Source organism: Schistocerca nitens, chromosome 1 (genome assembly GCF_023898315.1).
Source record: "Schistocerca nitens isolate TAMUIC-IGC-003100 chromosome 1, iqSchNite1.1, whole genome shotgun sequence".
Lineage (NCBI taxonomy): Eukaryota > Metazoa > Arthropoda > Insecta > Orthoptera > Acrididae > Schistocerca > Schistocerca nitens.
The window spans coordinates 1,298,795-1,312,547 of NC_064614.1; the positions used below are offsets into that span (position 1 = coordinate 1,298,795).

The 13,753-nt window shown below is 41.7% G+C and overlaps 1 protein-coding gene across 4 annotated transcripts in view; it reads left to right on the forward strand.

The window, feature by feature from the left end:
• LOC126240314 (DNA topoisomerase 2-binding protein 1-A-like) overlaps window positions 1–13,753 on the forward strand; it is a 308,035-nt gene that overhangs the window by 113,268 nt on the left and 181,014 nt on the right. For all 4 annotated transcript variants that reach the window (XM_049947915.1, XM_049947916.1, XM_049947917.1 and 1 more), the window contains one exon: window positions 8,986–9,068. In XM_049947915.1, the coding sequence (XP_049803872.1) occupies window positions 8,986–9,068 (83 nt within the window). The remainder of the gene's footprint in view (window positions 1–8,985; window positions 9,069–13,753) is intronic.

The following is a 13,753-nucleotide window of genomic DNA, read 5'->3' on the forward strand; positions in this document are numbered from 1 at the left end:
CCACTCCGCCAAGAGTGTCTTTCCGCCGTCCACCTAACCTTCGTAACCTGTTAGTTCATCCCTATGAAATCCCCAAACCACCTTCCCTACCCTCTGGCTCCTATCCTTGTAACCGCCCCCGGTGCAAAACCTGTCCCATGCACCCTCCCACCACCACCTACTCCAGTCCTGTAACCCGGAAGGTGTACACGATCAAAGGCAGAGCCACGTGTGAAAGCACCCACGTGATTTACCAACTGACCTGCCTACACTGTGATGCATTCTATGTGGGAATGACCAGCAACAAACTGTCCATTCGCATGAATGGACACAGGCAGACAGTGTTTGTTGGTAATGAGGATCACCCTGTGGCTAAACATGCCTTGGTGCACAGCCAGCACATCTTGGCACAGTGTTACACCGTCCGGGTTATCTGGATACTTCGCACCAACACCAACCTATCCGAACTCCGGAGATGGGAACTTGCCCTTCAGTATATCCTCTCTTCTCGTTATCCGCCAGGCCTCAATCTCCGCTAATTTCCAGTTGCCGCCACTCATACCTCACCTGTCTCTCAACAACTTCTTTGCCTCTACTCTTCCACCTCGACTGACATCTCTGCCCAAACTCTTTGTCTTTAAATATGTCTGCTTGTGTCTGTATGTGTGGATGGATATGCGTGTGTGTGCGAGTGTATACCTGTCCTTTTTTCCCCCTAAGGTAAGTCTTTCCGCTCCCGGGATTGGAATGACTCCTTACCCTCTCCCTTAAAACCCACATCCTTTCGTCTTTCCCTCTCCTTCCCTCTTTCCTGATGAGGCAACAGTTTGTTGCGAAAGCTTGAATTTTGTGTGTATATTTGTGTTTGTTTGTGTGTCTATCGACCTGCCAGCGCTTTTGTTTGGTAAGTCTCATCATCTTTCTTTTTAGATATATTTTTTCCACGTGGAATGTTTCCCTCTGTTATATTCATATCATTAATTTGAACCCAACAATGACGTTTGTTATTGTCACTGTTACATTTCGAAGTCTTTTCTGTCGTCTTATTTCCTCCTTCTGTTTTTGCCAGTAGTTTCCCTTTGTATTCACCTTCTCCTTTTTACCGTAATCCACTATACAATTTTATCCCGCCGATATATACTCAACAATACGTAATAATACGTAACCCACTTCCAAACCATAACCAAAAAATTTTTTCTTCCGCTACTGCTATAAAATCCACCGTTTCTAGTTCACAAACAGTTCCTTTCAGCTATTAAACAACCTTTTCGGCTAGTTTTAGTAACTTTTGCTTTATTTCGATTTCCGTTTTTTCACATCACCGATCATTTTTAGCCGCTTCCCACAGGTTTTAACGTTATTATTTCTCCACCAGACAATTGTTAGCCTCATTTCCATAATCTGCCACCACCATACCACTACTTTTAATACATCCTCACGTAGTTTTTTCGAAATTTTCCCGAATTTCTCCACCCTTTAACGTGTTTTGGCGGCAACACAACCACCTAACCTTTATGCACATCGTTTTCTACCTACACTATTTCACAACAGGATCAACATAACCCAGCTCCAAACAACCCCTTTTCGCCTCTTTTCACACCAGATCTCCATTTGCTTTCTACTTCACCTTTATCTCTCCCCACATATTTTTATATTCATTTTCATTTCAGCCTCACGTTACACTTTCGACCTTCTAGTACCATGTCACCCGCACAACACCCCCACAACGGCCCCATTAAGTTTTATTTACATTCCCTCCGCAGACATGCCTTCGCCCTAGCCAGATTACGCTCCCATATTCTATTTTCTCAGGCTTGTCTGACATTTGGCATTACCCCCAAAGGCCTCACACTTAAAGTTCCCATCTCTGGCTGCAACCCTTCCTTCCATCAGCCCCTATACCAGTTCCAAACTGAACAATCCATTGCCCTCACCCACCTAATCCTTCACCTACACATCAACTCAGCCAATGAACACACCCGTCAACTCCTATCCTTAATAAAAGTCCTTAATCTTTCCTCTCCCACATCCACACCGGCTGTTCAGAGCATCCTCCTACAGGCCAACCGTAAATTAGAACAGCATGCCACCCTCCACCTCAAAAAACTATCCAATCTCCTGGTTTCCCACCTCCGGAAAGGCAACTCACTCACCCTTCACAACCTTTCCAGCAAACCTCAACCACCTCTCATTGCACACAAACCCAGTCTCTCCCATCTACTCAATCTCCCACTTCCAGCTCCACTCCCTCCAAAACCTCAAAATTCCTTTCAACACAATCTGGAACCACAACACCCTAATTCAGTAGTTAACCTTTCCTCCAAACCTCTCTCCCAATCCGAAACCTCTGTCCTATCCAAAGGCCTCACCTTCAGCCCCACTCCCAGATTCAACCAAACAGCCCTCATCAAAGATTTACTGTCCTACACCCGTACTCTCTGCTGGAAATATCACTTTGCCACGAAGAAAAATGATCCTAATCCTACTCCTAATGATCCAACTCCCCAAGACACCATCCAAATTGAACCCTGCCTGGAACAGTTCCGTCCTCCGTCACAGCGGGACCCACCTCCTCTTCCTCAAAATCACCCTCTCCAAACCTTCCAGGAATTTCTGACTTCCAGCCTTGCATCTCAATCCTTCTTAAAAAACCTTAATCCTACACCCAACATCACCACTGCTGAAGCCCAGGCTATCCGTGATCTGAAGGCTGACCGATCCATCGTCATTCTTCCGGCGGACAAGGGTTCCACGACCGTGGTACTTGATCGTCGGGAGTATGTGGCTGAGGGACTGCGTCAGCTTTCAGACAACACCACATACAAAGTTTGCCAAGGTAACCCCATTCCCGATGTCCAGGCGGAGCTTCAAGGAATCCTCAGAACCTTAGGCCCCCTGCAAAACCTTTCACCTGACTCCATCAACCTCCTGACCCCACCGACACCCCGCACCCCAACCTTCTACCTTCTTCCTAAAATCCACAAACCCAATCATCCCGGCCGCCCCATTGTAGCTGGTTACCAAGCCCCCACAGAACGTATCTCTGCCTACGTAGATCAACACCTTCAACCCATTACATGCAGTCTCCCATCCTTCATCAAAGACACCAACCACTTCCTTGAACGCCTGGAATCCTTACCCAATCTGTTACCCCCGGAAACCATCCTTGTAACCATTGATGCCACTTCCTTATACACAAATATTCCGCACGTCCAGGGCCTCGCTGCGATGGAGCATTTCCTTTCACGCCGATCACCTGCCACCCTACCTAAAACCTCTTTCCTCATTACCTTAGCCAGCTTCATCCTGACCCACAACTTCTTCACTTTTGAAGGCCAGACATACCAACAATTAAAGGGAACAGCCATGGGTACCAGGATGGCCCCCTCGTACGCCAACCTATTCATGGGTCGCTTAGAGGAAGCCTTCTTGGTTACCCAGGTCTGCCAACCCAAAGTTTGGTACAGATTTATTGATGACATCTTCATGATCTGGACTCACAGTGAAGAAGAACTCCAGAATTTCCTCTCCAACCTCAACTCCTTTGGTTCCATCAGATTCACCTGGTCCTACTCCAAATCCCATGCCACTTTCCTTGACGTTGACCTCCACCTGTCCAATGGCCAACTTCACACGTCCGTCCACATCAAACCCACCAACAAGCAACAGTACCTCCATTATGACAGCTGCCACCCATTCCACATCAAACGGTCCCTTCCCTACAGCCTAGGTCTTCGTGGCAAACGAATCTGCTCCAGTCCGGAATCCCTGAAACATTACACCAACAACCTGACAACAGCTTTCGCATCCCGCAACTACCCTCCCGGCCTGGTACAGAAGCAAATAACCAGAGCCACTTCCTCATCCCCTCAAACCCAGAATCCCCCACAGAAGAACCACAAAAGTGCCCCACTTGTGACAGGATACTTTCCGGGACTGGACCAGTCTCTGAATGTGGCTCTCCAGCAGGGATACGACTTCCTCAAATCCTGCCCTGAAATGAGATCCATCCTTCATGAAATCCTCCCCACTCCGCCAAGAGTGTCTTTCCGCCGTCCACCTAACCTTCGTAACCTGTTAGTTCATCCCTATGAAATCCCCAAACCACCTTCCCTACCCTCTGGCTCCTATCCTTGTAACCGCCCCCGGTGCAAAACCTGTCCCATGCACCCTCCCACCACCACCTACTCCAGTCCTGTAACCCGGAAGGTGTACACGATCAAAGGCAGAGCCACGTGTGAAAGCACCCACGTGATTTACCAACTGACCTGCCTACACTGTGATGCATTCTATGTGGGAATGACCAGCAACAAACTGTCCATTCGCATGAATGGACACAGGCAGACAGTGTTTGTTGGTAATGAGGATCACCCTGTGGCTAAACATGCCTTGGTGCACAGCCAGCACATCTTGGCACAGTGTTACACCGTCCGGGTTATCTGGATACTTCCCACCAACACCAACCTATCCGAACTCCGGAGATGGGAACTTGCCCTTCAGTATATCCTCTCTTCTCGTTATCCGCCAGGCCTCAATCTCCGCTAATTTCCAGTTGCCGCCACTCATACCTCACCTGTCTCTCAACAACTTCTTTGCCTCTACTCTTCCACCTCGACTGACATCTCTGCCCAAACTCTTTGTCTTTAAATATGTCTGCTTGTGTCTGTATGTGTGGATGGATATGCGTGTGTGTGCGAGTGTATACCTGTCCTTTTTTCCCCCTAAGGTAAGTCTTTCCGCTCCCGGGATTGGAATGACTCCTTACCCTCTCCCTTAAAACCCACATCCTTTCGTCTTTCCCTCTCCTTCCCTCTTTCCTGATGAGGCAACAGTTTGTTGCGAAAGCTTGAATTTTGTGTGTATATTTGTGTTTGTTTGTGTGTCTATCGACCTGCCAGCGCTTTTGTTTGGTAAGTCTCATCATCTTTCTTTTTAAATATAACAACATTCATGTATCTGTTATTAATAGGTGAAATATCGTTGGTTGGTAACGCTCTGCAATTAAAAGTAAAAATCTTAATCCATACAGAGTTATTTGAAGTGTTTTTAAAGAAAATATAGCTAAATACTTTAGATCACAGGAAAAAATTGCTATACATGGTTAGGAACCTACTCCTTTCTCTCAAAATGCCAATAATTTTTTTTAATATATTATGTATTACTTCCAGATTTCTTTCATACAAAAAATTAAACCTTCGGCATGTAAAAATATGCTACAACAAAAAATATTTCTTGCCCAACTTTGCCCAATTTTTTTTATGCCCGAAATGGCAGATGTCGGAAGTGTAGCACTGTGTGATAAAATCATCCACAGAAGTTGTGGTGACATGAGTAGGACACACACCAGATAGAAAAGAGTAAAAAAAAATTGGAGAGCACTGAGGGAACAGAACCCAGACAGGAAAGAGTTACAGTAGGGTGCACCAGAAATGAAGAATGGATACACCCATTTAGGGAAGGCACCACTCGCCATGTGGTTTGCCCACCAAAGTCACTACCTATTCCACGTGTAAAATTATCAATTTCTTATCACTCATTTAGTCCTTTAGTCTCTGATTGTTACAAACCTTTTGCATTCATTAGCTTTCATGTCACATAATAGATTATCTCTTCTAGTCTATAAATTGTCACAAGGTGAGACAACTAGCTCACTCTTATATGCTTTCTTGAAAACTGAATTATTTACTTGTGTGGTAATATTAAAGTTCAAAACATATACAAACAAATATTAAACATAAAATAATCTCTCATAGTAAAGAGAAGTAAATTATATACAGCACAAGAAACTGCAGTTATTTTGTGAGACATGGTGCACTGCCTTCCGCACACGTTCCCAAAAAAGTACATAAGAAGTGTTAAAGTTTCATTGGATGACAAATAATTTTAAACAGCAAATGGAAAAGTTGTGTTAAGAACTAAATAAATCCTCAAAAATTGAGACTTGCACTTAAAGCTTCAGATTTTCAAATAATTACTTATTTGAAACATAACTGTAAACATTGACAAGTAACACTATTGAAAAAAAAATTGCTCTCATTAAGTAACATAATTATAATAAAATACAAATCATGTTTTGTGTAGTAAACATGGCAGCACTAAGTCTTTGAACAAGATCTTGAAAGTGGGTTTTCCATGACAGTTTACTATCTATCTGAACCCCTAGAAATTTGAACTGTACAGTTTCACTAATCAGATGCGCATTCTGTGAAATTAAAACGTCAGGTTTTGTTGAATTGTGTGTTAGAAACTATAAAAACTGCGTCTTACTGTGATTTAGCATTAGTTTATTTTCTGCGAGCCATGAACTTAGGTCGTGAACAGCAAACATAAAAAATTTAGTTACAAATAAAGATCAGTTTAAAAGGAGCCTGAAAGACTTACTAGTGGCCAACTCCTTCTATTCTCTTCCATTGACAAATTTTTTTACTAGAAACAAATGATGTATATATTCATATTATTAGTATTGTTATTTCAGCTTTAAAAAAAATGACATGTTCCACATCCACGAGGATCTCCTCAGCACGGATCTATGGAATGAAAAACTAATCTAATCTAATCTGCACTATTTGAAACCGAGCCAATGTTGCACACAACTTCCTTTACTACCAAGGTATTGTAATCAGCAAACAGAAATATTTTAGTTATCCGTAATACTAGAGGGCATATCATTTATATAAATAAGGAACAGGAGTGGTCCCAACACTGATCGCTGAGGCACCCCCGATTTGACTGTACCCCATTCAGACCCCACATCACAGCCATTCTCAGCATTGTGAATAATGACCTTTTGCTGCCTGTTGCTAAGGGAAGAGGTGAACCAGTTGTGAGCTACTCCCCATATTCCGTAATGGTCAAACTTCTGGAGCAATATTTTGTGGACAACACAATCAAACGCCTTAATTAAATCAAAAAATATGCCTAGCATTCGAAACCTTTTGTTTAACCCATCCAGTACCTCACAGTGAAAAGAGACTATAGCATTTTCAGTTGTTAAGACTTCTAAAGCCAAACTGTTCATTTGATAGCAAACCGTGTGATATAAAATGATCAGTTATCCTTACATACACAGCCTTTCCAATAACTTTAGCAAACACTGATGGCATTTAAATAAGTCTAAAATTGTCTGCATTATCCTTTTCTCCCTTTTTAGAATGAGACTTTACTACTGAATACTTTAATGATTCAGGAAACTGACCATTCCTAAAGGAAAAATTACAGTGGCAAAATACAGGGCTAACATGTGCAGCATAGTACTTTAATATTCTGTTAGGTACTCCATCATATCCATGAGAGTCCTTAGTCTTTAGTGATTTAATTATTGAATCAGTCTCCCCCTTGTCTGTGCCACAGAGCAGTATTGCAGACATCAATCTCGGAAAGTTATTTGCCAAGGAAGTTACATGATTCCCTGTAGAAACTTAAGTTTTATTTAATTCACCAGCAATGCTCAGAAAGTGATTGTTGAATACTGTACATATATCTGATTTATCAGTAACATAAATATTTTTACTATGAACTGACTTTATATCATCGACCTTGTCTGCTGACCAGACACTTCCTTCACAACTGACCATATGATTTTAATTTTATCCTGTGAATTAGCTATTCTATTTGCATACCACACACTCTTTGCCTCGCTAATAACATTTTTAAGAACCTTACAATACTGTTTGTAATCGGACACTGTAGTTTGTTTGTGACTACTTCTAACATTTTGATAAAATTCCAACTTTGTTCTACATGATATCCTTATCCCACTAGTCAGCCAACCGGGCTGTCCATTACTTCTAGTACTCCATTTAGAATGTTGTAATGGAAAGCAACTCTCAAAGAGAATGAGAAATGTGTTAAGGAAAGCTTTATATTTATCATCTATGTTATCGGCACTATAAACATTCTGCCACTCTTGGTCCTTGACAAGGTTTAAAAAGCCCTCCATTGCTTTTGGATTAACTTTCCTACATAGTTTGTAATTATATGTGACTTTGTTTGATTACAAAAGCCTTTTAGTGTTAAAATTAGTGCATCATGGTCTGAAAAGCCATTCACCCTTTTACTAACAGAATGCCCATCTAGTAATGAAGAACGAATAAAAATATTGTCCATGGCTGTGCTACTGTTCCCTTGCACCGTTAAAAAAAAAAGACAGTCTGCATCACATCATATGAATTTAGGAGACCTACCAACATCCTTTTTCTTGCATCATCATATACAAAATTTATATTGAAGTCACCACATATAACTAATTTCTGGTACTTTCTACATAGTGAATCAAGAACCCTCTGCAGCTTGAGCAGAAATGAGAGAGAGAGAGAGAGAGAGAGAGAGAGAGAGAAGAGGTGTGGAGGAGAATGGAACAGTGGCTGTTGTTTGCAGGACAAATGATGAAAATATTGTATGGAGGACCAGGTTCCAAGACTCGTCTACCCCCCCCCCCCCCCTCCCCGCTCTCCCACCGCTACTACCTGTGTTCCAGTCCTGTCACAGGTGTATCCTATCTGCTATGTGATACAACTGAAATCAATTATATCTCGTGCAGCCCCACTGTAATTTTTGCACAGCCTTATAATGTCAGCATAGACACGAATGTCCAACCAAATGAATGTCAGCTGACAAAAACTGGAGTTAACATCTCAGTAGTAGAACACACTCCTGAGCATAACATGCTTGACTTCGGCTACTTCGCAACTTGTGCCATCTGGATTTCACCCCCCCCCCCTCACTCCCCTTTTCCCCTCCCACTGTCAGCATCTCTGAAGTACATATATTGTCTTTACAACATATATTGCATTCCTCTTGACCGCAGTCTCCGCTAGCCCCCATCCCATACCCATACCCATATCCACCTCTGTTCTCATGTGCCCCCCCCCCTCCCAAAATAGCATTTTGTGTGCTCTCTCTCTGTCTCCCTGTGTGTGTCTGTCTGTCTGTGTGTGTGTGAGGGGGGGGGGGGGGGAGAGAAAGGATCAGTGGATGTAGATTTAAAAAATTATTATTGTGTTTCAGTCCCTCCAAAATACATGGAAGTTGTCAATAAATTGACATTGGCAGATGCAAAGAAGGCTGGTCCTTTCTTGGATGGCTGCAAGGTGAGTTTCAAAAATGTCAAAATATTCTTGTGCATTTATAGTAAGACACTGTGAAAATTAAGTTATTAAAATCGTATGAATAACATAAAATTCAGACATGAAATTTTTAGTCAGTTATGAAATATCATTTATCAGTTGAAAATATTAAATTGTCAGAATACCAGTAATGAAACTTCCTGGCCAGTAATGGTTTTATTTTGGCAGTCCAGTCTCGCCAGATTTGCTATCGTGTATCAATGTACTTAAATTTTGATATTTCTTTGTACACTATTTCCATAAAAGGTGGCACTTGAAGTGCCGTTTTACGGTGGCAGCTGTAAACAAGCATTGTTTTGACATCTTTTAAAATAATTATAATCATTCACTGTACATGTGTGCATTAGTGTAAAAGTACATGTTCACCAGCTAGATTTCCATTAGGAAACCACTGGAGCTTCCATGTGAAAGATCATGACTGCCTCCTCCAAACTGTAGTTTAGACTCAACGGAATTAATCAGGAATAGCTGCCAATATGTACACTATAGTATGTGACAAAGGGTACTTAGTGTATCAATGTCATTTGTCCTCTAACCTGTTAATCGCAAATATTGCACAGGAAGGAAGACTGTTGGTAATCTTCGTACCACCCTAATTTTTTTAAATATTCAGGTTAGTTGTAATTAAACTTTTGCTACTCTACGTGGGCAAGTGTCAGTGTAGACAGAAAACTATTTACCGTATGGGTACCCAACTTTATAGGAATTATATTCAGAGTGTGTGCTGCAGAATTTGCATTGTTGGTAGTATTAGTGTCGTGAATTGACATCGGGTACTGGTACTGGTACAGTGACTTTAGGATTTAAACAAGTGTCAATGTGCATTACAGTTGCAGTGAACATGAATCTCAAAAAGATGAGCAGAGCTTTACTCATAAAATTGTTTTATCAAAACAACAGCAATAGTGTTTCTACTGTTCTTCGCAATTATCAGTGCATTAAAGGAATACGGAGAGGTCCTCTATCCACAAGGTAGTTCGAATTAACTGGTGATTTGGGAATTGCTTCTAGTAGAGGCTGATGGCCAATTGTGCCACAATTTGAAAGTTACTGTTGCCATAGCTGAGAATGTTTGATGTAATGTGTGATCTTCAGGCAGTGCAGAAGCCTGTCACGACACCTGTTCAAAAAGTTCTGTGAACAGTTGTGGCGTGGTATCCATACAAACATCACATTTCACACCAACTCGGGTGGTAGTCACATTGAGCATGTTGCAAAATGTCTCTCTTGTAGGCTCTGCCACTATTTCTGTTTGCAGGTAAGAAGGCAGATCCATGATGCATTGTGCACAGAGAGGAACGGAATATATTTTGCGGCATCACCAGTGTTCTCTCCATCCTTATCCCATGCCATACTCTCCAGCTGTTGCCTAGCCTGATACCTGGCAGTGCTGGTGCAAGCATCACATTGGGCTGTAGTTTCTGAGCTTGATTAACCTTTCAGATAAAATTAAATGGTTTTAGAACTATTGCTGTCACCTCTTAAAATGTCAGTTTTCTTTATGCGGCCCATAACTAACACAAATGATACAGTACCTTCACCGTACCCAAACTAACATGAAAACCGACAAATAATGTTCTAAGTGCACTGAGATGTGAACACTGCAGTCAGACAGTACACTTCAAGCCACTGGCCTCTGCATGAAATACTGATTTCTAATCCTAGTGATCGACTGACTCCAGGAAAGCATCACTAAATGGATGTGAGCTTGCTGTCTTTAGCCTGTCTTTTGTGCCGTTCTGTTCTAATTACTATTCTATTCTAAGTCCTTCAATCATTCTATGTGTGTAGTTGGTGTATTTCATTTATATAAGGTCTAGTTACCTAGTGGTACTGCTTCTACACTATAGCTGTTAAAAGTTTAACATTCCTGTGCATAGTGCACCCTGGTGTGGTTACAGCTAGTTATAGTCTACAGATGTTATTTCTTGTTATCCCCTGATTTTAGAGCTGTTAGCCATCAATCTGTCAGTGTTGTGTCCCCATCTTGCGTCCACTGCATTTCTCGTTCATTATAAACTATTAGTGCTTTCATTCTGTTCTGTGGCAGGTACTTCCTGTGGGTCAGGTTCATCTCAGGTAATTGCCTGTCTGCTTTGTCTGTATAGTTTTGTTTCTATGTATTTGGCATGTGGAATATGTGACATGTCAGTTCTTTTCAGGTCTTGCCATTTGTTTGGATCTGTTTTGCCAAACAGGGTACATTCAATGAAAATACATTGGGTATGGGCTGTGTACTGTTCAAAAGTGCACCATGCCTCTACTGGGGTTTGTGTGGTGCATTTTCAACAGATCCCAGATGTTGGGTGAAAAGGAATAAACTGTGGCCTTTAACACAAGTTGCCCATCCACATCGCCAACTTGCCATTGTTTTAGTTGATGTTTGTCCCTTGAATATTGCCCCTTGTTTTCCATTTCTTTATCTAGTCTGCCAGTATGTTGCAGCTAGCTGACGGAGGTCTGTTGAATATATTCTGAGTACCATGCTTAGTACTTCCACAGAAGTGGTGCTGTTGATCCCAGCTTTCTTGAGGTGGGGATGGTAAGTCCTCTTGTAACTCTAAGCTCTGGGCATACGCCAGCGACCACCGTGCAGTGCAGTGGTAGAACATTGTGTGTGACAGAGAGTGGGGATCTTGTTGTAGCTGTCCAGATCGCAAGAATGGTCAAAATCTCTATTTAAAAAAAAAAGAAAGAAAAGAAAAGAAAAACCTTATCAGTCTAAAAGTGTGCTGTGCACTGATGAGATGCATGGCTGTCGAGCCGGAACCGTTAGTAGGCAGCCTCTGAGGAAACAGCTGCACCTCGGTTGTATAAGGCTCATCCAGGTAAGTGGGGCTCTGTGTGGGTGGACCTTTATTTCCCTGTCTGCTTGTGGGACTGAGATGAAACCCTTGAACTGGTTGTTCATCTCCTAGAAAGTGTGTAAATGACTCCAGGGATCACCATTTATGGAGTACGGACTGCGGTGTCTTCCTTGAAGAAAGGAAGATACAGGAACTGAAAATAATGAAGCACATCCTGTATGGTGAGGCCGCAAAAATCTCTCTCTCCTGACTACCTATAGAAAGAAATTAACCTGAACAAAATGATTGTGAGTAATAATGGCTATGAGCCAGTTGTTGTCCACCAGATCATAAGTAATAAAACAGCTAAGAAATGTTAGATGCTTGGCAATAATAAAAGAAAGGAAAAGGGAAAACAAAAAGTTTATTTCAGTAGGTTTTTTGGGTATTATGTCATGCAGGATTAGCCACGTCTTATCTAAAAAAATATGACTGTCAGGTCACATTCTCTGCCAAAAAATCTGAAGCATTTCTAGTACACACACTTGGGGTAGAAGGAGAACCTTTAACAACTCATGTGTTTACAGACTGTTGGAATAATTATCAGGGGCATTATGTAGGTCAGATTGGAAGGGCATTCAAAGTAAAGTATAAAGAGTACTTGCTAGGCAGGTGAGATGATAATGTACATATTCCACCTACTCAGAGCATTTGTTAAAGTCTGAACACACTCAAAGAAATCTAGAAAGGTTATAAGTTAGATTTATTGGAGAAATGTCAGATTTTTCAACATTTCGCTAATAGAGGTGTTCCTTTTTTTCCAGCTGCAGCTTATTAATAAGAATTTTTTTCTTGACAAATGACTGTACGTACTGTGTTGAGATTGTCTGTTTCCGCAAACACACTTCCTTATGTCACTTATCCAGCACTTAATAGTTCAGTCTACGGTCCAGTTTTCATACCACAAGAAAGAAATCTAGTATACACAAATATTTTAAGACATTATATTTTAGTTTACATTGTCAGAGTTTTAGTTAGCATCCAGAAAAAAGTTTAGCTTTTCATTTCACCTACTTCGAGTAACAGCCTGTTTCTAGAGATTTACCCATTGTGCCAGTAATAGTTTTAATGCCATTATAGGTTTTGGAGAATTTTTCTGTTTTAAGACAAGGGTTTTTTTCAATAATTTATTGAGCAAAAATTTATTTTGTAAAATATTTTATGCACCGGAATGCATTGTTGAAAACAGGCTTATATTGTTATATAATCATGCACTATACCCCCACCACCACCCAATTATTAGACAGATCTGCTCAGCATGATTAATTGCACCTAATTGTGCACAATATTTGTCAATTGGAAGCCACTCAGGATGCTTATTTGTGAATTTCTTGTGCATTACACAAGACATGCTGTCTAGAAGGAAGTGACATTAACTGAAGAGTTAAATTGCCAATTGGTCCCTCCGTCAGGTGTTTGGGAGCTATGACCTGAGGTGCAATCAATCACCTAAGGTGGGTGCGCCCCCTTCGGAGGGGGTCCCCCAGTTGGAAGGAGTGCACCATTGGAGACGCTGGAAATCGTGGGGGATTTTCTTGTAATGAGCCAATCATCATCTTCACAGTCAACATCTACTAAATGTAAACGAAATGAGGCTAACTATTCATAGACCCTTCCAACTGCAGCACGGTTCCTCGTGGCTTCATGTACTGAGAAAATAGTCGGGTTTGCAATCTGTATCTCCCTCCTGACAGGAATCTTACACCTGCTGCCTTAACTGCCCTTCTTCAGCTACTTCCTCCTCCCTTCCTCCTTCTCAGGGATTTTAATGCTCATCGTACCTTGTGGGGCAGTGCAATTCCG